This window comes from Cavia porcellus, unplaced genomic scaffold (genome assembly GCF_034190915.1).
Source record: "Cavia porcellus strain 051 isolate PalLab524CR breed Dunkin Hartley unplaced genomic scaffold, mCavPor4.1 scaffold_12, whole genome shotgun sequence".
Lineage (NCBI taxonomy): Eukaryota > Metazoa > Chordata > Mammalia > Rodentia > Caviidae > Cavia > Cavia porcellus.
Window position 1 is genome coordinate 27,488,355 of NW_026947495.1, and position 26,433 is coordinate 27,514,787.

General features: G+C 35.5%; 1 protein-coding gene across 1 annotated transcript in view; it reads left to right on the top strand.

Annotated features, from left to right (window-relative positions):
* The window catches only part of Thsd7b (thrombospondin type 1 domain containing 7B), an 823,364-nt gene that overhangs the window by 91,724 nt on the left and 705,207 nt on the right, over window positions 1-26,433 (top strand). Inside the window, exon 2 of the mRNA XM_063259013.1 lies at window positions 25,085-25,258. Coding sequence (XP_063115083.1) covers window positions 25,120-25,258 — 139 coding nt within the window. The 5' untranslated portion in view covers window positions 25,085-25,119. The remainder of the gene's footprint in view (window positions 1-25,084; window positions 25,259-26,433) is intronic.

A 26,433-nucleotide genomic window follows, 5' to 3' on the forward strand; every position in this document is an offset into this window, starting at 1 on the left:
TAATGTTGTTCAAGATCTTTGAAACAGGAAAATGATTTTATATTATCCAAATGGGGCCAAATCTAATCACCTGTACAATTAAGGACTTTCTTTGGCTCAAAACAGAGATGCAGCAGAAAATGAAATAGAAAACAATGTAAAACTAAGAGAGGGGAAGTTAGGGAGCTTCCAAATGTGAGTAGGGGTTCTGAGGTCTAGGAGGAACCCTACTAGGAATAGAGAGCTAGCTCTAGAAAGCTAAGGTAGTCCTAGGCTGACACCTACTTGAAAATAGGATTTCACTCCTTCCACAAGGAACCGAATTTTGTTAGCAGCCTGAATGAGCTTGCTGGTGGATTCTTCTCCAGAACCTTCAGAAAGGAACTTTGCAAAACTACTTTGTTTTTGATCTTGTGATACCCATAGGAGAAGAACCAGTGAGGGACACTAATCCTAGCCTTCACCCACAGAAACTGTTAGGTTATAATCAACTTTAAGATGCTAATTTTGCAGATGTATATTGTGGTAGCAAGAGAGAACTACTAGAATCTTCAAGGTTTCACCTTTGTTCTTGCATGCATATTTTAAGATAATTTTCTATCTTCATTTTATGATTTACTTTATCTTGATTTATTTAATCTTTATTTATTTAATTTTCACTTTTCTCCATGCCAGAACGGCCAGGGGACTTCTATTATTAATTACTGATATTTGTCGACTTAAAACAAATACTTGGTGAGTGATTGGTTACTACAATACCAGGGGGGAACCAGGTAATAAGAGAGTCTGGTGAGTTGTGAAGGTGCAAATGTAAGGGGGGGGGGAGGTGATGGGTTTTCCATATCACAACACAACCGCCTTTTAAGCATGCTGAAGCCATTTCTTGCTTGTTGTATTCATTATTAAACATTTCACTGTATTGGATTCATTGTCATGATTTTGTGTCATATTTTTGTTAAAATGACTTTTGATGTCAGTCATAAATCTTTCCTGCACTTAGGTCAATTTACTTAGCTCTGGAATAGAAATATCACTAACTTATAATGAGCAGGATATTGAATGGTGTTAGAATTTCTGACTTTTTAAATCCTATTTTAATATTTTCTCAGAGAGAGAGAAAGAAAGAAAGAGTGAGAGAGAGAGAGAAAGAGAAAAATAAAAAGACAGAGAGAAGGAGGAGGGAAGTGGGAGACAGCATGTAAAGGAATATGAGAGAGCCCAAGATTTTACAAACTACTTTTCTGACATCTTTAAGTTTTATTATCTTAGAATAGAAACTCAGATTAGTTTCTCAATATATTATTCTGTTTTGAGAAATTAATTTTATTTCCACAGTTTTCATTTCACTTTGACTGTTTTTATTTCATAGTCTCCAGAAAAAAATCTTGTATGAAATATTATTTGATGTATAATCATTAAATTAAAGCATCAATCAGCTACAGTGATTTTACACTGTCATCAATTAAGAAATGTGAATTCATGGAATTATGTGACCAAGTTTAAGTGTCTGAAAACAAAATGTTTGAGGAAAGTAATTAGCAATACAAGTGAAAATGTTTGTTATTCAGAAAAGATAATTTAAAAATAGTTTTAAAGTGATGCTTATTAATAAGCAGCACCCTAGGCTTGGATAACATATTTTCACTGTTTTGGAATCATTTCTTTTGGAAACCTCAAATGTCTTGTTTGAAAAGAATGAATAAGGCCATTCATAAAATAATCTATAATTCTATCCAATTGTTCTTGGATGTAATGTGAGAATTGCAGGCATGCGGAATTGTGGTTCATTCTGGGCTAATTACAAGTTGCTCTTGCCCTTGTACATTTATTCTCTACAATATGAGGTTAATAATCCTTCACATTTTTGTCTATTTACACATTATCCTTGGTTATCCTGTGAAATACTTAGGTAATACATAAAGAAGAATATGTTCTTTTAGACAGTAAACAGAATTTAGATAGCAATAGTTTGCTTGACAGCAACTCTGGTAATACTATATTTATACCCTACAAAATAGTGATGCAATCATAATCATGTAATTTTGTAAGTCCAATTTACTTATTTGTTATTTTTATATTTCTTTCAAATATGTGTTGGAATGCTAGACTGAGAAATTGACCTAATATTTCTAGTTGATCAGGTACTCTTTCCCCTCCTATTGCCTGAATTGCTTTTGCCACCCAGTGTGAAAATGGAAAAAAAACAAAAAACAAAAAACAACTTAGGCTCATGTCTGATAATGTCTTCCTGTGGTGCACCCTTATTGAATTATTTCCAGGTGGGTGCAACAGATGTTCATCAAGTTGCTCCAGGCTTCCACTGTTAATTGAACCATAATGGGAGTGACAGCAGGGAAGGACAAATTACAGGAGTCGAGATACAATTTGAACTCCAGATTCTTATGACCTTCCTTTGAAACACTGGTTGGACTGACAATTCTTATTTCTTTCCCACACATGGGAAGGAATAGGAGATGATTTGAGCTACAGCACATCAACAAACTAATGTCCTCAGAAATTAGTTATGTCTTACAGTTGACACTTGTTACCAGTCAACCTGTTATTTGTTTTCCTGTGATGTGTTAATGTGTTACAAATCAGGAAGCATAAGTCCTAACTATGAATCATGTCTTTAGAGACTCACTTGATCTTGATAAACCATAGTTTCATCATTTTCAAATGAAGCGAACATTACTTAAAGTGTCAAAAATGAGGACTTCATATTGCTGTGAATATTTTTGTAAACATGTAACTGCTATATACGTACATATTTTAAAGGTAACAACTAAGATTAACAAATTTTCATGAAAATAATTAAATCAAGTACAGAGAAGATGGAGTCAAAGTTTACCAAGTCTGTGGTGATGTGGTCCTAACTGCAGGTCACTGTAGCAATCAACAGTTAAAGAGGAGGCTGCTTTGAGAATAGAGACTAGGGGTGGAGTTGGAGCTCAATGGTAGAAAACTTGCTTAGGAGGCACAAGGTCCTGGGTTTACAAAGTGAGGAGAGAGGGAGGGAGGGAGGGAGGGAGGAAGGGAGAGAGAGAGAGAGAGAGAGAGAGCTCTAGAGAGAGCTCTAGAGAGAGCTCTAGAGAGAGAGAGAGAGAGAGAGAGAGAGAGAGAGAGAGAGACACGGATGGGCAGGCAGGCAGGCAGAGATACAATTTATGGTTTGAGGAGTTAAACTTGAAATTTTGGAAGGGAGGGTAGTTTCAGGGAGGGTGGGAGCCCAGGAAAGTGAAAAATGGAGAATTCAATAGAGATGTGAGTGCAGGAAGATATAATTACTGATGGCGTTAAATCTTACCCGCCTCCCATCACCATCCACCACCTTGCTGGTCTCATCTAACTCAGACTATGAATGCCTTCTAAATTTATACCATAAACTCATAAGCATTTTAAGTCTCTTTCATCTCATAGCTTTCTCATATCTATTGGTAACGATTCCATTCCTTAGTATGCTGAAATCCAAAGTGGAGCCATCCTTGATTTTTTTCACACACATTTAATCCATCAGCAAATCTTGTCATTGCCTTCAAAATATTTCTAGAACTTGCATAATTCTTTCCATCTTCCCTCATAACTGCTTTAATCCAGTATCCCTGTATTCATATTTTCTCCCTCTTACAATCTATTCTTAACATAGCAGCCAGAGAAATCTTGCTGAAATGTAAGTTACATGATGTCACTATTCTGTTCAAAATATTCTAGTGATGCTCCATCTTATTCATAGTAAAAGCAAAAATCATTACAGTGTTTTACACCTACTCTGTTGCTCTTCTGAAGTAATTTCTTCTGTTTATCCTCTTGCCACTTTTTCTTCAGCCTCACAACTTCCATGCTTCAGACGATGGCACTTAATGTTCCATCTGCCTGCAATACTGTTTCCCAGATAGCTGCATAGCTCAACATTTTTCCTGTTTCAAGTTTATTTTGTTTACTGATTTACTCTTAGCACCATGAACAATCTGTACTCTTATGATAGGAACTTACTAAATATGTATTGAAAGAATTAATTTACCTGGATTAAAATATAAGCCAGAAGACAAATGATATTAATAGAATGAGAAAGTGAGATGGACCTAACAGAATGTTTTCAAGAGGCAGTATTTTAGTTTTAGGAACTCATTGCTTTGTAATTTACCTCTCTAATTGTTTTTTCTATTTATTTCATAATCCACATTCTATTTAAACTGTTCTTAGTCAGATCTTATATTGAGTACTTAAGAAATTCAATCTCTTTTAATCCATAGCAGACTTGGTCTTATGTGTTACATTCTCACTTTACAGGTAGGAAACAGAGCTTCAGAAGGGTGAAAGCGTTTTCAGGGAAGACTAATCCATGACTGGGTGAGGACTTGAAGTGCTTCTCCTAATTTTTAATCTGGTTTGCTCCACACCCTGGTGTTTACTCCACTAGCAGAATAAACAAACATCTACTCCGTGAGAGTCACTGTTATTGATTGTTCCTTTTTGTCTTCTCCCACTTTGGAAGGAGATCTAGAAATAGATAGATTCTATATACGTTAGTCGTTATTTCTGAATAATAAATTTCTCCAAAATTTCACTGCATAAAACAATAATAAACATTTATTGTCTATGTATCCCTTCTTTGTAAGCTCAACCCTGTTTCACGCTCTTTATGTACTGCTCTCCTTCACTTGGTGAACTTGACCTATTTTCTTTTTTGGACTTAACTACCAACTTACTGGGCCTGGCTTTTCCAGATTCATTATCTGTTGAGTAAAATCAGAATGCTTATTGTTGAGTCCTTTACCACATGGCTTCAACCTATTTCTTAAGCTCCAGTTTCAGCAGTTCAGTTAGCGCTTGATATTTCCATGCCTGATATTGCATTTTTGCCATGTTCTAACCTTGTCTAAAATCCATCTTTCAAAATCTTCTTGAAGTTGTTCTAGAAGTTCACAAAACACTCAGTCTGTAATGAGAAATTAACACATACATAAACTATTTTATGAATGAAACCTTTGCTTATTGTATGTCCTAACTTGCCAATTAGTGAATAAACATACACAAATGAGGATCCAGGCAAGTCTTTCTTATGTTTGCTTACGTCCACCACTCTTTTTTATCAGTACTGTGGTAGTTATGTTTGATATGAAATATGATGTTAGAAGAGGAAGCAGGATCATGGGGTTCTGTTCACTACTGAGACATACCATAGAGTTAGACTGGGTCTAACATGTTTTGGCAACATCCAAAAGACCATATAATCTAGATCTTTTTTCATTAAAAATCATCAATATAAAATAAAATCAGTTGGGTACTGTGACAGGGATTATCATTGTGATAGAATTTGGCCCCAATTATTTAAAGAAGAGTCAATTTAATTGGAGAAAGAATGTTACACAGGATTTTAGCGGATTTAGGGAAGTCGGAAGAAAGTCCCATAGTTGGTATAACTGTTCGGGAAAAGTCATGCAGAGAGGAGTAGACCTCTCTATCTTTGCTTGAGTTGAAGGTTTCATTATTGAACACAGGAGCAGCTTTAACAAAAATAAATCAAACTGGGATTACTTTCTTGAAAGAGGGAGATCATTTTCATTTATTTCAATTTTCATGGTAAAAGATACAAAAGTTATCCTGCAAAATGCCTTGATTATTTATATAGGAGCATGAAACCCAAGGGTCAGCTTCCTGTCTTGCTCCTAGCATTTCCATTAAAAGTTGATGGTAACTTGTGTTTAGATGGGTTTTGTGCCGCACAAAGGAGAGGAAAACATGTCCCTTCTTTGCTATTTGGAGAAGAATGGCTACACAGGGAAACAACACCGTTTTTAAAGTAGTCATTAAAGTTTCTTTTGTGGCAAGAGTATTTTCCTTCGTGGGAAAAACATTGTTTCACTGATAAATAGCAAAATTCTACACATTGCAGTGAAATGGCTTTGTTGAGCTGGCTTCCTCAAGAAAACTATATATACTTTATTAAGCACTCAATATATATTCCGAACTGTGATATATTTGGTTTTTGGCACATACAGTATGTTCTGTGGGTTTCTAAAAAAATTCATGAAATGGAACTATTGTGATGTATATATTCTAATTAAAATTTGTGAAGCTTGACAAGAGAATGAAGAAAAACAAACTCATATTCTTACCATGCCCATGCAACTGTATATGTTGTTCAAAAACTTAATATATATATATATATATATATATATATATATATATATATTATCATAATTGAAGGGTAATAGAATAGTGAGGTTTTTTTAACTTGTCATGTACACATTTTCCATATTTTGAACCATTTCATAACCACTCAGTATGACTTTAAAATAACCCATTTAGACGATAATAGCAAAGTTAATCATTTTCACATAATAATTTTTAGGTTACCATCTAATTAACATTACTGTATTTCTAATTAGCATTTATAATAAGCCTTGATATGAATACATGTGTATATACCGTTTTTGTATTTAGGATTATTTCTGGCATAGTTGTTGCCTCTACCAGTATCATTTACCTGCTAACTGCTTTCTGCCTGCCACTTTGTCCTTCAAAGCACCATCTTTCTCCTCTGAGCAGCAAATCTGCAGAAAAGTTATTTTGGTGAAGCATGGCAACCTTGATTAATGTGGGATAGTTGAGAGACCTAGACTTGTTTGGTCTAAAATAGATGAGGCTTGGATTTCAGTCATGTTGCAGAAATCTGAAACACACTAGCTATAACCAAAGGAAAGAGTTAAGAGCAAATGCTTTGTATTAACAAAGGAAAACAACTACTATAACTTGAGTTGAACATCCTACTCATTGGAGCTGTTGAGTGCTGGCAGAGATTGAACTGTGGGGTATTGAATTAATTCCCTACCATTGAAAATATTTGATTATTGTAAAGGATAATGGAGAAACTAAGTTTAGAAATCACCTTCAATATTCTTTGGATATTGATCCTTCAAGTGTTCATGTTAATACTATCAATATTCTCTTACTTGTTTAAACACTAATTTTGACATATATCCCTTCTTGTGCTTGTGAATTAGAAGATGCAAGAAAAGTTGCTGTAGAAGAAGAGAGAGAGAAGGTTTCAAAAACAATGATGTAAACTGCAAATTGTTGAGAAAAGATACTCTCATCAGTTGTCTCATGAATATATATTGCATTCAAGCATATTTTGATCAGCGTAGATGGTAATCTTTACCTCTGGTTCCCCAAAAGATTATCAACATCTTTGGAGTAAATGTGATATTCACTTTTCTAGCTATATGCTCATCTTGGGAGAAGGTGAGATTTCTTTTTAAAGATTTTCAAGGAGTGCCTATTTCATTCTTGTCATTTACCTACCACTTCACTACTTCATAAGCTCACCTTCTGTTTCAATTAATGTATTTAGGTTGTCAGTTTTGTTTTAATGCATTTAACAAGCTGGCAGTATGTCTTTCCTGTCACATGACTGCTTTGTTCGCATAGATCTCTTTTTCTGATTTTCAGATTGCTGATTCTTTCCATCCAGATGACAGAGGTCATGCCCATATTTCTGTTAATATCTACTGATGTGATACAGTAAATAGCAGGTCTTCAGGAAGACAGATTTTGAACTTTGATAGAAAATACTAATCTTGGAACATTTTAAAGAGAATAAAACAAAACAAAACAGAATAAAGCAAATCAGAACAGAACAATGCAAGTGATACAGGACTTCAAAACAAGACAACACTCAGTCAACAATGGCTATCATAGTAGCTCTTGTTTTCTCCAAAATAGCTGTCCATACCATTGCACATAATAAAATCAAATGAAACAAAACAGAATAAAACCAATCAAAACAAAATAATAGAAGTATTATAGGACTTCAAAACAACATAATAGGAAATCAAGAGTGGTAACATAGTACATCAGTTATCTTCAAAATAGCTGCTCATACAATCAGATACAGTAAAATCTAACAAAAGAAGACAATAAAAACAAACCTAAAAAATTATGAAAATGATACAAGAATTCAAAGCAAGATAATAGGAAATTAACAGCATTTGCCACTTTCTCTTTTTAGGTGTTTCCTCCCCTATCACTTTCATAATATCTACTGTGCTTTTTGGATTCCACTAACTCCATCAGTTGTTTTTATGCTGGGGAGATAACTCGGTGTTCACCTAATATGAGTCCAAATCATTTCACACATGAACATGAACTCCAGTTGCATCCATTTACCTATAAAAGCCTCAAGATTATCCTACTTTATAGCTGGGTAGCTTTCCATTGTATGAAAATATTGTATCTTTCTTATCCATTCTGCCTTTGATAGGCAGGTTGCCTTTGTTTTTTTCTGGTCTCCTGTCATGTGGAACAATTGTTTTGTCTCCTTTGATTCTTAGTCTGCGAATTTCCTCTTGAGTTAAATGTGTTGCTTGTATACAGTGTATAGATGGATCTTATTTTTTGATCCACTGTCTATGTATTTGTTTTCATGGGTGAATTGAGGCCACTTACATCAACGGTCACATCTGATATGCATTGGTTTACTTTTGCCATGTTATCCTCCTGCTGTTAGTCCTCCACTTTTCCTTTTTGTTCAATTGCCTGTTCAATTTGGCAGTCTTCCTCTACTGCTGTTCCATGGTCATCTTGATCTCTCTCTAGAATATCCTTTAAGCACTCTGTGTCGTATTGGTTTGGTAGTCATGAATTCCTTCAGGTGTTCTTTATCACGGAAGTATCTTTCCATCAATTTTGACAGATAGTTTTGTAAGATAGATCTATCTGGGTTGGAAGTTGTTTTCTTTCACGCTTTGAAACACTTTACTCCAAACTCTTCTTGACTTGATGGCTTGAGCTGAGAAGTCCGCTGTGATTCTGATTGGTTTTCCTTTATAGATGATCTGTTTCTTTTCTCTAACAGTGTTTAATATTCTGATCTTGTGCTGAATTTCTGGGATCTTGATTATTATATATATGGGTGTAGATTTATTTTGGTTAATGGCCACTTGGAGTGCTATGTGCCTCACTTATCTGCATGCCAGATCCGTTTCCCATATCTGGGAAGTTTTCTGTTATTACTTCTGTAAGTAGTCTTTTAATTTCATTTATGTTAACCTCTTCTTCTTCTTCTTCTTCTTCTTCTTCTTCTTCTTCTTCTTCTTCTTCTTCTTCTTCTTCTTCTTCTTCTTCTTCTTCTTCTTCTTCACTGATATCTAGCACACTTAAATTATTTTCTTTGCATGGTCATGCAGATGTTGAATTGTTATTCCCTGGTTCTTTGTTAATTTTAAATCTTTCCTTTCATGATAACTAGCTATGATCCTGTTGTCAAGGTCTGAAAGTCAATCTTCAGTCTCTTTCAAGTGGTATTGGCAGGTTTCTATTGACTTTTTAATTTTCTGGATGTCTCTTTGAATGTTTCATGCATTTTAATTCCTTCCTATATTGTTCATTCAAGGTTTCCATCATTTTCCTATGCTTCTCTTTGTAATCTATAAATTCTTTAGATATGCTGAGCATTTCTTTCATTATGTTTGTGATTTCTTCTTTTACCTGAGACATTATTACTGATTTGATTACTTTTTCAATCTCATGAAGTTGTTTCTTTACTTCAGTTGCTATCATTTGAGAAATCTCAGGTGTGGGACTTCCATTTTACTCCATTTTATTCCAGAGTTATTCTGTGTGGGCTGCAGGTCTGAGATTGCCTTTTGCTCCTTCATCTTGACATTCTCTTGGGTTCCTCCAAATAAATAGTTGTGGGATCCAGACACTTCCCACATTGGCTGCCCCTCTGTGGTGTAGGAGAGTGGGATAGACACCTGGGTTTCTCTGAGTCTGGGTTCTCATGGAGGTAGCAGGGCATGAATCAGGCTTCTCCAGACCTGTGTAGCTACACTGACACTTCCCCAATGGCCAAGAGTGGATGGTGACAGGGCTGCTGCTTCTCTCATCCTCCATGTCTACACTGGGACTCCCTCAGTGGTGGCAGGCACACAGGGGTGTGTTTGTCTGATTCTTCCGGTAGGCACTGGCTGCACAAAGGAATCAAGTGTCCCCAATGGTTTTGTCTCTCTGCCTGTGCTGGCTGCCTTCAGGAAGCAAGACTTCCAATGGCAGCATAGGGTATGAAGGGCTATCTTAAACAAAAAAGACAAAAAAATTTTTGTAAAAAGATCTAAGTTCTTTGAAGCTTCCTGAACTTCTTTCTGAGGTCTGAAAAACTGGATGACTGCAGAAATTGGGAAGCACTTGTTATTCTAAGAATATTATTGGTGGGGCTATTACTCATTTGCTTTAAGAACTTTACTTAATCTTTAATTTGAGTTAACTTATTGAAACATCAGTTTGGGATTTTATTTTTCACGTATTTTCACATTTAGAGAAGTTGTACAGCCTTAATAGAGCCTTTCACATTGTATTTATTGGTGTTTATCTCAGGTTTGTATTAGCAGCAGCCTGGAAAAACTTTGTTGTAAATGTGTGATGTTGATAAGATGAAAAGAAAGAAGTTAGATGTTTAAGAGAGTCTGTGAAAAACGGAATTTTGCAATGTTTGGTGAGGACTATAATTGGGAACCAGAAATGTTTGACATTTTTTGCCTTTGCAGCCCAATTCTCCTTTGTCTGTAATATTACATGAATAGCTATTATTAGAACACAGTATACCCTGATTCCTTCCTCTTTCCCTTCCTTCCTTCTTTCCTTCCTTCCTTATTTAATATCTACTGTGACCTCATTGGATTTAGATGTTGGGTAAAAAACTATGAATACAAAATGAAAAAAAAAAGTGACCCATAATATCAGGGATAAAACTGTTGTTTGGACACTGATAAGACCATGTAAATATTGTTGAGGCTGTTTAAAATTGCATGCCTTGGCATTCTCTTAGCCCAAGTAATTCACTTAGTTGATGCTAGTGTGAAATTACACTGGTCCATCCTTGCTGTCTTGGATGGACCAGTGCTGTCTTGGATGGATCAGTGGTGCTCACTATTGGCTGATTTGCCATCTTCTGCAGCCCCTGAGTCTCCATGCATTGCAGAGATACTGGTACTTACGTATGGGTTGCCAAGTGTAGTACAGAAAATAAATGTTTTGCCATCCCCTCAGTTCTTCTGTGGGACTCTTTCCTTGTCAAACACACAGGTTTTTGTACATATTTCTGAGAGTGGAAGGTTTATGCATGCTTTCCAAAGTGGAATCTTTTGAAGGACTATAATGCATAGTTTTAATGAACTGTGTGGGTAATGGTAAGATCATTTCACAGAAGAGATCCATCCTATTACTGTTTAATTAAAATCTTTCTGCTGATGGAAAGTTCTCTCTCTGGTGTTTTCTTTGCATTCATGATGCATCTGTCTGGACTCCCTTGCTAGAGATATCTTTCATTTTAATCCACTTATTGAAGTTTATAATTAAACTTCTAAGTGTAAAATTTCCAAGGGCAAATTGCCAGGATACTCAGTGAACTTTTGTTCTTTCTGTGAGAGAAATCATTCTGAAAATTTTGGTTTTGTGTTTTGGCCAGTTTATCATTATAAAAGTCTCATTTAAAAAGTATTTGTGTGTATGATTTGTGGGAATATAAATCAGTAGAGCCACTGTAAGAAAATAAATTCCTAAGAAAACTTAAAAGAGAACTATCCCAGCACTGATGTGAAATCATAATATCAAAGAGATGGTTTTACACATTTCGGTTTATTGCAGCTCTGTTGTTCATAGCCAGCTATGGAATCAGTGTAGGGGTCCTTTGATGGATGTAAAAAGATAGTGGAACTTACACATAGTGGGATACTATTCAGACTTAAGAAAGAATGAAATCTTGTCATTTGTTGCAGCATGTGTCGATCTGGAGGACATCTTGTTATGTGAAATGACATTGAATGACGAATACTCCTTGTTCTCAGTTATATAAGGAAGCTAAAATGTGGATATGGAGAGTAGTATGTGTTCATTAGAAGGAAGATTTGAAGGGAGGAGAAATCGAGTTTGGAAAATGGGTAGTATTCTATTTCATGGAAGGGTGACCAGTATATATATATATATATATATATATATATATATATATATACACATATATATATGAGAAAAAGAAGTGAATTGGAAGGTCCCCAGTATACAGATGCACATGTACACATGCACACAATATGACAAAACTTTTAAGAAATGTTCATTATCTTGATTTGATCATTATACATTATTTATGTCTAATTAGCATGCTATACCCCAATTAAAAAGCAATTATAAACTTTAGTAATGTAACATAGTAATGAACATAAAGAGTTCATGTTAGGATCAACTTCTGCCTATTCTTTTGAAATCAGAGTTGGATAGCATTGATTGAATGGATGCATTGCGATATTTTAAGGTGGGGTAATGATAACTGAAACATATTTAAGATAATTAGCTTTAGGCTGTGTTAGTTTATTTAAAACATCTACATAGTACTTACACATATATGCATAAAATCTTGAAAATGCTAGAGAAACAAAATAATTTGTCTTCCATTAGTCAAGCATGTTCTTAAAGCTTTCCTTGTATTTTATATGATAAAAGAGGCATCTACTCATCTCTTTCCCATTTGCAAATATCCTATTTACTTTTTCATGTTGTCCATCTTTTTCTTTGATCTTTAAATTATTTATAGTTTGGGTTTTTCATGTAAGAGAAACTATACAATATTTAATCTTTTGGGGAGGAGAGAGAAGTAAAAAGAATTAAGATATGTTATGTACATGTACCAGTTCCCCACAATGAATGCTATCTTTATATACTGCTAGCCTGTATTAATAAAATGCATTAAAATTAATATGAAAATATTTTTTGCATTTCAACTTAATTTAGAATATTTTCTTTCAGATATCACTCTATTCTTTGGGACGCAGAGATGATACTGGATGCAAATACCCCAAATCTCCTGAATCTAAGGAGTCTTTTTTTAATGGTCAGTGCACAGCCATAATAAACAAAAATTTAGATAATGGCAGAGACTTCTAGCAAATTTTGTAGGCTTGTAAACATGTTATTATTTTCATGTCAGCTATAGACACTTTTCAATAAATTCCTCTGCAACAGTAGATGCATAATTAATCAAGAGAGCACAGAGTTATATTTACATTTTAACTGGATAATTATCTTGACATTAAATATTTAGAATTGTACAGTGTAGAAAATTTCAGTGAGTAATTAAGTATTTTTTTTTAATTTTAAAGGTCAATAGCATTTGCAGACAATATTATCTTGTTCAGATAGCCTAGTTATCCTGAATTCTTATGAAACTATTTAAAGAAACTTAAATATAAACTCAAATGAAATCACTTTTACATCAGTTAAATACATGTGTATGTAAAAATATTATATGTAACATATTTATGTAATTTGGTAAAATATATTATTAAGTTCACCTTTACCTGAGGTAGGGTTAAATATAAATAAGCACCATTAGATATCTATTTTATTTTTAAAAATATATACAGAAGATACCATACCAATTTTGTTAGTCTTTCTAGAATGTAAGATTTTCAAATAGCAAGCATTTTCTTTTTATGCTTAGCCCAAGTTACCCTAAAGAGATTCTATAGCTTTTATTTTTCTTTACTGATTATATTTTTATATTAGTTTTGTTATGCAATATAACTTTTATTTTTTCATACTTGTGAAATAATTGTCTACTTGAAGATTTTAAAAGTATAGACAATGAACAGATTTTTCTATTTCTCTGATCTTTTGGTAATGTAGAGTGAGCTATTTGGAACTTACTTATAAATAATACTAATGTGTCAGCTATTTAGCACAGGGTTGTATAATCACTAAATTAGCTTTACTAAACATTAGGGAGAGAATTCAGAGACTCAAACCAAAAAAATCTTTAAAATTGTAAAGTTACTACTGACCTGGGCAAAATGAGGTTTGCAGATGGGTTGATTTTCAGATGTGAGGAAAAAGAAAGGGTTTCAGGATGACTCTTGGGCTTCTGACCTGATAAAGTGTAAATCTACCATTGAGCTCATGACACCGAGGGAAAAACTAGGCTATGAACTATGTAGGGCAATTCAGTGCTCTGCTTTTTATTTTATATGAGAATTGTATCAATGTACAGATATCCACTTACTGAGGAATTGTATCAATGTACAGATGCTTACTGATAAATTGGATGTATGAGATCAGGGAAGTCAGGGCTTGAAATACGGGGATGAATGGAGAAATGGAAGTCATGAGGTGTAGTATTTAATTCTGTGGTATTAAACATGATCACCTGGGCTAGAGCAAAGATAGTAAAGAAAAGGATGTTGACAAAGGGCCACCCCAGTGTAGAGGTCAAAATGCGGAGGACATATTACAAATGTAGGTGAAAAAGAGGTAATTCATGAGAAATTTTAAACAATGAGAATCTGATGTTGGTTTCTCAAGTAAGGATTATGATTAAGCAAGAGAGAGTAATGGAAGACTTGAGGAAGTAAGATAATACAAAGGAAGTAATCAGGGGATGGTGCTGTGTGAAGTGAAAAGGAGTCGACTTTCCGTGAGATGATGACGAGCTGGTTCTGAAATTACCAGAATGTATCTGTGATGCCTGGTAACTGCATAGAATGAATCTACAAAAGTAAATATGCTTGTACTTTGCATTCTGCATATAAGAACATGTTTGTTCTCATTGAGGAGTGTAAGGCTATTTACCACGGCAGTTACTATCTTTTTTGGTAGGTATCCTTCCTTAAATCCTCCACTGAGAACAAATCCATTCATACAGCTTCTCTGTATCTGTTGTTTCCATGACTGAAGTGCTTTTTTCTTCACTGGAATAAAACTTGTGAAAAGTGACACCAGAAGCAGATCCTTTCTTGGAGCAAGGCATCTATTACCTAAAGAAGGGAACATGGGGATGAACTTCAACTTTGTAAAAACAAACATTCATGTTGATGTTAAGTAGGATGTTTGAGTGTGTTGATTGAATCATGTGAGATGAGAAGTTGTTTTTGATTTGTGGCAGTCACACAGAGATTCATTCATATAAACGAGTGTTTATAAATAGACCCTTTTTCCCTAGTGACATAGATGCTATAGGACTTGGAGTTGCTTTCAGCTCATGTATCAGAAAGCACTCAAACAAAGACTGTGAAACACAAAAAAAATTTCCCCACAAAATGTAAAGTCCAAAAGTTGATAATGTAGAAGAGTAGTTTTATCTCTCTGAGAATGACTACAACACTTCCAGGTATTACATCTGTGTTTTATGGAAAAAGGACCAGTGGCAAGGGACCATAATTTCACTTGGGGGTTTATATTTTTATTGGTCAAAAGAAGCCTCCACACCCTTGATACTTCTCTTTACAAATCATTGATCAGAGCTGTTCCATATGACTGGTTTAGCAACAAATGTATCTGGGAATATGATTTTTTCTTTTTTAAATAGGATATGAAGACATTCTAAAAACCCGTAAATACCAAAAGAAAGAGAAAATATGACACTATTTGCCATCACTACTAAATTATAGTTTTGAAGCTGTTGGAAAAGCTACTTCAAGCTCTTTTTGTATTTCTTATGACCTCTAGCAAAAGGTTATTTGGAGACAGGTAAAATATTTACATAAACATTTTGCAGAATACTGTGTGGCCTCATTAACTGACACAAATCTATTACAATTATTAAAACACACTAAAATCAGTGTGATTGTAAATTTTAATAGTATGAATCCATGCACTGCATGCTTGCATTTGACATCACTAGGATTTTTCAGTTATCTGTAGAAAGTGTCTCCTGGAATGTGCAGCAAGAGATGCAGAATGGAAGAGACTGGCAGTTAAAAATCCTGAGGAAGTTACTAAGAAGCATGCCATTATAAGTCCAGAGGTCTCTATGTCACGAAGTAGAGATGACAATACCTGTTTTCTGCTTCATAGGACTAGTGTGAATCTTTAATAGGGTTTTAGGTAGAGAATGCTCTTCACTCTTAAGACATATGGCACAAAGTCATGTTTGGGTGGGTCAAAAAATCATTTCTCACTTCTTTCTGTAGAGCAGGACTGCATTCTAGCTCACAAAAAAGCCACCTTTTTTTCTGATACTGGAGATTGAACTCTCTCTCTCTCTTTTTTTTAGTCTGAGTCAAGATTTCTCTAAGTTGCTCAGGATAGGCTTGAACTTGAGATCCTCCAGCCTCAGCCTTCCAAAATGGTACATCACAGCCCTGTTCAAACCAATCTAGGCTCCACTATTTCCTTAAACTATAGTTGCAGTAGTAGTTTTTCTGAAAATTGAGGTAACAATGGCATTAGTAGCAATGACAAGCCACTAGTGAGCACTCATTTTCTGGTAGACATTAATCTATATACTTTATATGCTTTATCTTATGCAATACTTCATAAAGCATTTTGGATGATGGTTTTCCTCATTTTGTGGATGAGGACCCTTAAATTTGGAGGGCACAGGTGACCTTCCATGGTGTGTAGGAGTAATAGAGGAAACTTATGAACTCTGGTGTTAGAACTATTTTGCAACCCAGTGTTATGGTGGTCAACTTAATGTCAGCTGGATTCCATCAGCATGGTGTTGAGCGTAGATGTTCTACCTGAAGAAAGTTGCCAGCATAAATAGAGACATGGAGAAAGAGAAGAAGAACATTGAGGCATTGAGGCATTGTGAGTTCTCCTACGTGTTGCTGTTTGAGCAGCTGGTTTTCCTGGAAAAGCTCTAGTCCTACATCGAGCATTGCTTCCTGGCTCTGGAGAAGAAGACGTGTGCCGCTTGGTCTGCAGGATGAACTGCAGACCTGGCTTGTACTTGACTGTGCTTGTTGTCAGAGGAGCGTGGGGCCTCCATGTCACTGAGAATGGCTGTGGTGCTCTTCAGGACAGTCCTGGTCTTTGTTGTGAGTGTGACTTCTCGGCTGCAGCATAGAACCCTCAACCTATGGGCACAGCTCCTTCACCATGCTGGCATAGACTTCTTAGTTTCAACCACCAATCTTTAGGCCTTCCTCACAAGGATCCATAAAAGAGGCTGGCATGAATCCTTCTTGTGAACTCTAGACTTCCAGTTGGACTCATAGAAGGCACTGTCATGAGCTCTGGATCTTTATTTGGACTCATGTGGGGATACTGCTGTGGGATTCAGGCCCTTGGATAAATATTCTATGTCTTTAGTGTTGTGGATAGATTTCCTGCATTTTCTTGTGTTTACTTTGGGTGATCATCATAAAAATAATATAAACTCTATGTCTGATTTTAATTGTTTTCTGCACAACCCCTGACTACAACACTCAGTTTAAACACTCCTGGCTGAATTGTCCTTACAACAATAATGTAGTATTCTTAATGATAATTCTCTTATGTAAAAAAAAAAAAGAGGAATAAATTTCGGTTATGGTTTGTGTCTAGAATTTCCCCCAAAGCCTCCTGCAGTCATATTGTTCTTCTGGAGGTGGCTGAATCTAGTGTGACTGATTTGTAGTCAATGCTGAGATTAAGGATTCTGGGAATAAGGGTAGGTGGTTCCTGTATCAGTCCACTGAATGAATTGGCACAGTCCTAATTCCAGAAGTCTGGATAAGATAAAGGGAAAAAAGACGCTTTCCTTTTCCTTTTTTGTTGCTTTTGCTGTCTTCTGCTGCTATGAACTGTTGCTCCTCTGCCATGCCATCCTGCTTTGAAATCAACCAATTATGGACTGAAACCTCTACAAACTGTGAGCTAAATAATAATTTCACCCTTAATTTGCGGGTATCAGAAGTTTTGTCTCAGCACTTAGGAAAATGTAACGAAGAAAGAATTTGGTAGCATAGAAATGAGATCATTGCTTGACTCTACCTAATCAAGTGGCGCAAGAGCTTTTGGGAATGGTTTGTGGGAAGAGTTTGGATAAGTTTAGATACTGGCTTAAAAAGTAGAGTTGAAACATTTTAGGCATTTCTATCTGGGAGATTCTGGTCAGAGCTCAGAAGGCCAGAAACCTGACAGAAATTCTACTGGTAAACACCAGGCTCATGAGATTTCTGCTGGAAAGGACTACATTGGCTGCTAGATTCCAGATGATGTATGTTGCAGCTTAGCAGAAAGTTTGTCTGCATTTTTCTTATGTTCAAAGATTTTGTCTGAGGCTAAGATTAAGAGCAGTAGACTAATTAATCTGGCAGAAAAATTTCATGACAGTTGAATGTTGAGGCAGTGGTATAGTTACTGTTAGGAGGTTTTAGCCAGATTTATGTTGTTAATCAGGAGCAAATTGCCCAGCAGAATGATTTAAAACTTTTTCAGTGTGGCCAGAAAGTAAGCAACAGTGACACCATGGTCTGTAAAGATAGAGCAGAGGACATATTGTTTGCTGAAGAAGAAAAGGAGAATAAGAAAAATGGCCCAAGAGCATCACAAGAAGCAGCACCACTTTTGCAGCCTCAAATGTGCAAAAGTGAAAGACTTTGCTTCGAGAAGAAAGTCCCAGCACACCGTGTTCTAGAATGGTGCCAGCATAAAGAATTCATTCCTTGGAAATGGATTCAGAGTGCGCAAGTACTCACCAACAATAACATCCGAGAGAGAGAGAGAGAGAGAGAGAGAGAGAGAGAGAGAGAGAGAGAGAATGCTGATCCTAGGTTCATGAAAAATGGAAGAGTTGTGGGTTCAGGATGGCTTCTGCCCAGATTTCAGGAGGCTTGGAAGTCTTACCAGTGTGCCTCTGAGAGAGCAATATTTGGAGCTGTGAGTCTGAAGCTAAAGGTACAGTGGAGATGCCAGAAATTTGGAGATGCTAGGTACATGGATCATCTGAGGAAAACTGCAAGGAGGGAGCACAGTGGGCCCAAGAGTGCAGCTGTGGGAACTGTGCAATCAGCGTACATGCTATAGGGCAGAACCACTTAATTCCTTTAGAGTTGACATTTTGCTGCAGGCTACCTTGGCTGTAACACATGGAAAAAAAGGACTTAGTGTTTCACCTGCTGTGTTTTGGGCTTGCTTTGGTCCCATTCCATTGTATTCCTCTGTTTGTAAAATCTTTGGAATGGAAATGTCTATCTTGTGCCATTGAATGTTGGAAAATTTTTTTTCCACATGTAAAGATCTCACAGCTAAGAGTCTGTCTTAAATCTCAGTGGAGACTTGGTACTTGGGAATTTTAGCAATACTGAAACTGGTAAGAATTTGGGAAGTCTTGGAGATGGACTAAATGCCTATGGCATAAAAGGCATAAAAGGATGTATGTGAATCTTTTGGGGAACAGAGGTGGAATGTTATGGTTTCTGTCTTGATGTCCCCCTCAAAGCCTCATGATATTTTAGATGGACATTTTTCAAAGGCAGCTGGATCTAGAGTTTTTGATTGATTCATAGTGCAATTCTGGGATTGAGGGTGTTGGGATTAAACTGAGTGAGTTCTGGGCCAGTCTACTGATTGGATTGGTACAGCCCTGGTCCAAGAAGTCTGGATAAGTTGAAAGGGGCAGAAAGATACTTGGTTCACCCTTTTGCTCTTGCTGTCTTCACTGCATCAGTGCTCATAAATGGTTGCCTCTCTGCCATGTGACACTCTGCCTTAGAGTCAGACAATTATGGGCTGAAACCTCTACAAACTGTGAGCTGAATAAACCTTTCCTTCTGTAACTTTGAATATCAAGTATTTTGTCTCAGCAATGAGAGAAAAGTAACAAAGACAGATGCTTGTAGTTGTGTCATGAGGTTCAAGTCAAATGATGTGTAACTTTTCCTATGCATGCTACTGAAAGAATTACAGAGTTGAAAAGCAACCATATTTTGGCAGCATGAAAAATTGCTTGTGTTCACATTAAATCATAACATTAGTCTCTTTTGTTTGAGAGGAAGACCATTGAGTTTACTTGCAAACAACTTACTACCTTTGGAATCTCAGACTGCCACTTAATTCTGCATGTCTCAATTTTCACATATTGAAAATGAGGGATGATATGAATAATTCACTTGTAGGACTGTGGAGAGTGTTCAATGAAGTGCTTTGTTCAGTGTCTTGTGTATAGAAACGTATGGGAAATGTATCATAGAAGATAAGATGAATGTATAACATTGTTATCAGAATTTGACCCACTGATTACCCATCCTTATGGAACCATGTCTGTACAGTTGCCATGAGATAGCCCTACCGGCATATGCATAATCACAGTTTGTTTTTATTTTTTCTTCTCATTCATTTCTGTTCCTTCAGGCTGAAAGCAAATTGGCACAGTTTCTATTTTATTTTTTAAGTTTTGTACCTTTTAAATATTCAAGGACTTCAATGATAAGAATATTTTAAGGGAAAATGAAATGCATATGAAATATGAAGCACTTTTTTATAGTTTGAATGGCCTTTAAATGATTAGAAAACTGAGGCTAAAGGAAAAAACTGCATTTTAAAAAATTTCTCTTAGTATTCATCAGTTTAGACCTAACCTTGCAAATACATTTTGGATGCTAAGATATATAGTAAATAAGTTGATTTGGAAATTCAACAACCTTCATAAAATAAATTATTCATGACATCATGGGTAGCACATCTCCTGCATAACATAGTTTATCATGCTTTTAGAATTTTTACATTTGTGTTATACAGGACACTCATCTATTTCTTGTCTTATTTTGTTTATAATAAACTTTTGTGGCTTTTCTAATTACAAAAGAAAAACTATTCACACTGTCTTCGAAGGAATAATTTAGCAAGCTTTAGGCATTTGGAAGAAAGAAAAGCACCATGGTTTAGTGCAGTAGACAAACCTGTGTTCAGATTTCTTTTTGTGCTTGCCATCAGCCAAGCAGTTTCACTTTACTTGCATGTGAAATGCATGCCTTATGGCTGATTGGTGAAATTCCAGCAAAGTTAGTTTTCCATTCTGGCCTTAGGCTTCTTGGGAAAAGGAAAATAATGAGTTATAGTATCATAAGTGCTATGGCTTATGCCTAGTTGTCCTCCCAAAGCCTCTTAGGTGATAGTTGAGGTTTTGCGGAAGTGATTGAATCTAGAGCATGTGATGCTGGAGATTAAGTGTATGATACTAGGATTATGGGTGGCTTATTACTAAAAATGTCCATGATTGGTTAGGTATAGTTGTGTATGAATAATAGGAAAGCCCACCCTGAGTGTGAGCGCTAACCTCCCCAATGACATATAGCTTGAATAGGATATAATAGACAGAGGAAGTCTGTTGCTTCCCTGTTTTGCTGCCTTCCACCTGCCATGAACTGTTTCTTCTCTGTGATGTCCCTCTGCCATGTCACACTGCCTTCAATTTAATCAACTATGAACTGAAACTTCTCCAAACTGTGAGTCACAGAACCTTTTATTCTTTCACTTTGGATGTGGGATATTTTGTCGCAGAAACTAAAAAAAGTAACTAAGACAATAGGTAATGCAAATGCCATAATTGTGTGACCTTTTTAGGGGTTCAATTGTGATGGCATCTTAAATATTTTCCTCTTTGTTTCATTTATATTTTGGAAATTTGTTTTCATGATTTCTCTTGGGTTTTAAGCTGATAGAAAAACCTAAGATGAGACCAAGGCTCATTATAACCTATGATAAGATAATCATAATGTGTTTTTTCAACTAAAATCAAAATATTATGCAAATATTTATATATGAACCCTTGGCAAATAATTCAAGCTCATGTGTGGTCTTGGTAGAACTAAATCCTTTTAAATGTGTTTTTTGGCTTTCTATTTATGAATATTTGGAGTAAAGAAAATATACTTTTTTGTTTATTTTTAATTTTAATGACCTGAATATGTTTTTAGATATGCGGGATACATGTCTCCCACTAATGAGAATAGACAAAGTCATGTTGTAGACCCTGGTGATTTTATGTCATGAATAAAAGTAGCCGTAGAGCTAGTTCTGTTAGCTACTTTATTAACTTTAGGAATTACATTGGAAATTATAGCTCAGGATCAACTATCTTAAAACAAGGCCATGATTTTGTCAAATGCCCTCTAACAAGACATTGACTTAGATCCTTCATTATACAGAAGGTCAACTTATTTTACTTTCTCACAGTTTTGTTTATTAACTTTGTAGGATTCACCTGGAAGTTTTGTTATATTGTGGGGCAATAATGAAGGTTTTGTTTTCCTGCTGCTTCATTAGAGGAATTGGCAATGCTGTGTTCTGAAAAAATGTCTAGATGACATTTATCAAATCTGCTTATCATTCATTGTATGTGTCTGTGTATGTGTATAGAAGATCTTATGTTGATTTCTGAAGGAAATTATGGGCTGGCTCAGTCTGCTGTTTAGCAGAAGTGGAGTGACTCTCCATTGTCACAGAAGACTTAGGCTGACTTTAAAATACCGTATCACAGTTGCTCCTGTTTCTTAAAAGCATGTGAATTTGCCATTATCAGTGTGTAATATCTGTAGGGTATGCATGTGTGCAGAGAGATCTAATCTAAGGGGACGTATTTTATAGTCAGTTACTATCAGACATGGGAGCAATTTGATGGAAGTTGAGACTTAAAGATTTCTAGTACAGCATTCCTTCCTATATAAACCTATTACTGAGTTAATGACCTTGTATGCTGGGCATAGTAAGAACTGATGGTAACACATATGCCTGTACTGTGTCCCGTGCACTCTTTGGGTCTACCCTAACTTCAGCTCTGAAGTTGGAAGTCTCATCACAAAACAGGAAAGGGAGCAAGGGGTGTGCTTCTTGACGGTGGTGGTGGTATGTGTGTGACAGAGGACTAGGGTGAGTCTACAGTTGCACACAACCTAGGTTAATGTGCAGAGGCATTCTGCCAAAGCAGTCATGGCCAGACAAATTCAGTTTATGTAATAAGAAACTAACTTCAAAGTACGTACTTTTACTTGACAAGAGGCTATCTTTTTCTGCTTTACACAGATATGCCATATAGACAGCAATGCCCTTGGAATAAGCTATAATTTATCATATGTTACCTAATTCTTGGCAAAAAAACCCCCACCATAGTCAATCATATTCATGGCTCTTTGCACTAAGATGGGCCATTTTAATTCTCAAGGACAGAGGTTTTAGAATTATGTCTATTAATGCCTCAACTGTCTGGGAAATTCTTTCAGACATAAACAAACCAGCAGGCCTTATGGCATTTCAACCACAGCCCTTCACTTTTACCTTTCTTATTATATATAAATTTCGAGAAAAGTTTTTGATTGTCTTTCAAAGTATTCTCTTGATTCCTGGGTTGAGATTGGCCATCAGAGAGCTGTGTGCTTGAACTTCATTGCTTATTTCCTTGTAGAATAAGTTTTACTGATTTGTACTTTGCCACTGTCCCCTTGGAGTGTTCACGGAGTGACATGAGACCCTGCCATATACAACTTACTGTTGTCAATTTTATTTGCTGAAGAATGTGCTGAATGTGTTCAGCACCTTTCTCGGTGTCATCTGTATTTATGAAGACTCCTGGGAATGAGGATTCCATCAGTGCTTGGGAGTAAAAGGGCTTCTTTTGGAAGAGGAATTAAAAAAGAAGAAGGTATAAGCACATTAGAATCATAGAACTATAGGACCTATTTCTTTTATTTGGTTACCAAGAACTCATAGTCAGGTTTACCACCAGTCTTTTAACAATTTTGTAGGTAAGCATCTAGCAGCAATCACTTCTACCCTTGATGTTTTTTTCACTTTTTGGTACTTTTACCCTTTTATGTATGTCTGTTTCTATGTAAATAATGTTTCCATAATATATGTGTTATGTTAAATATCTCAGCTCTCAACTCCAGGAGGAATTTTTTAAATAAAATTGTAAATGCAGCTGTGGGTGTATTTCAGTAGTGGAACAATCCCCTAGTGTACACAAAGCCCTGGATTTGATCTCTAGCTCTTAAAGACAAAAACAAAAGTACCAGAAGACTATACCTGGATATCTGACAGGCAAATGAGACATACTATAGTAGTCTAACATAGATTCTGATGTGAGAAACCCAAAACATAAGTAAATTAAAGAGCAAAATAAAATAAAATAAAATAGGAAACATGAAGATAGACCTTTTATAAGTGGGGAGGGGTCCAAGAGATGAGAAGGGAGAGGCAGGGAATATGAAAGAAAACTAAGAATTTAGAGGAGTTATGTACCTGTACAATTCCCCATAATGAATGTAATCATTATGTATTATAAAAAAGTACTAATAAAAATTTAACAATAGATTTTTTTTATAGTCAATTTTTAACCTGGTTCTTTTGCTATATACTCTTCAGTTAAGGGATAGTATCACTTCAGTTACCTAAATTTGTCCTGTTTAATCTTCATTCTTTTTATAAGGCACATCTAATTGTGTACTAGATACTTTAAGGCAGCTTCTATACTACCTCTCACATCTTTCCTGATCTTTTCATTCTTCAATATTTGTCTTGACTGTTTCACTAGTTTCCTAATTACCTTCAGCTTCTCTAGCACCATCCAGTAGTATTCATTATATGTACTGATCTCAGTTATTTAAGTCATTTGGTGTGTTATGATCCTTATTTTGTGTTTATAGCATGAAATCCAGATTGCTCATATGATAATCAGTGTGCTTTATAATTGGGCCTCAATCTATGCCCTGAAGGCCATCTCCATCCATTGCTTTTCCCTATTGTGTCCCACAAAGAAGCCACCAACCTACCTAATTGCCAGTCACCAAACACAAAATGCATTTCAGTACCTTGTTCTTTCTGCCTCCTGTGTCCTTCCTGATTCCTTCAGGCTCTTATGCTCCCCTAAGGCTCTTCTCATTATCTCCTGTGAGTTTCCTTCTTTTTTCTTACCAGAGAAAAATTAATTGCCTTATCTCCATTTTAGTACTGTCTTCATAGTAGTTTAGAGCTTTCCTCACTCTCTTTTGGACTTTGTCTTGTATGCATATCTATTCCCCAACAATGAGAATCTCAAAGGATTTGTCTGACTGGAAAGGAGGGAATATGCTCAGTATTTGCCAATTTTGCTTTCTTTTAGGAATAAAAGTGGACTGACTGAGGGTCTACTGAGTCAGTGGAATTGATGTGGCTTTTCTAGATAAGGAATAAAAACATGGCAAACTAACTGCTAACCTTCAAATGATAGTATTACATAAACTTCCTTTATGGTAATGTATCGAAGATCTATAATATTATCATGATAAAGGCCCTAGCTCTCAAAGTAAATTTTCATAATTGCTGAACAGAAGAAACTTATCTACTATTTTTCTTTCTTTTCTTTTTTTTTTAGGAATAGGCAAGTCAAGAGGTGCAACAGTCTGAAGAATGTTTCCAAAGGGTAATCTTCCTGTGGCTGCCTGGGAGTGGAGGAGCATGAGGAAGCTGTTTCCATTGCTTTCACTCTTGCTGTCCCATGCAGCTCAATTGGAAGGCAAAAAGGATAATCAGTTCATCTGGAAACCAGGTAGGAATGTCCTGGTTATTCCTTTGTCTAACTGTCATTAATGAGAAGGATATTTTTTCCAACTGTATTTGTGCATTAGTAGGAAATAAACTAGAGAGGAAAAATAGACTTTGTGTCCTTATTATGCAGCATACACTGGGGTTTTATTCTTGCCTAATTGTCACCTCTTTCAGTGATGCTTGTTATCCTCTAGAATTTTCATATTCCCGTCAATTAAAGTTAGGATTTGTATGGTTACATCTCCTTCTTCTTTGTCAAATATTTCACTTCTGTGTTATGTATTTGTAACAAAAATAACATTTGAATTTAGCTAAAAATTCTTTGGGCCAAATCTATGTGTGTTTCAAGGTACAAACTAGTTAGCTATCTATTACTAAATACTTTCCAGTTTAGAGACTATACATCTAAGTTTGGAAGCATGCAAAATTATCTTAAAATCTTTGCTTATCAGTTGTGACTATTAAATCACCTTAATGTGGAGATCCTTAGTCTTGTTATGTATGAATAACTTGAGCTTTAGTTTGGGTGCTTATGTATAATTTATGTTCTTCTCTGTTTTCTCAATTTGACTGTGTGAAAGATTTGTAAAATTTAACTTCAAAGCCTAATAATTTATTAACTTAAATATCCCAGATTTCTTCGTTTTTTTGGTATCACTGATGCCTGTCTTTGTTCTGGATTTTAATTTTCTTAATATGTCACAATCATATCATTTGAAATATTTATTGTTACTTCAAGAGTCCATTCGTGCAAATATAGATAATTTACAAACTTAATATTATGGAAAGGAAGGAAAATGTGATGTTGTAGAAGATCTATGATCCTTAGAGAGTTTTCATTTTGGTCTCATCATCTGCAAATTAAATACACTGCGAACATATTGTCACCATGGAAATGTGTATAAAAGTGATATTTGTAATATTTAAATGACTTTGCAAAAGTGAAAGTGAATTAGCTTTAAATTATATTAAGTAAAACCCCCCAACACCATTAGAGATACAGTCTGAAGGACATTAAATTGCATTAAAGCCCCTATAAATTAATTTAATTGTCAACTCCAACACCACGTTAGTGATATATTCTTTTTTTTTTTTTTCTAACAGTAGTTTAGGAAGCTTAGAGAATAGTTCTAAGAGTCAATATTACTTTTCTGCAAGTGGAATTATTTTAATCAC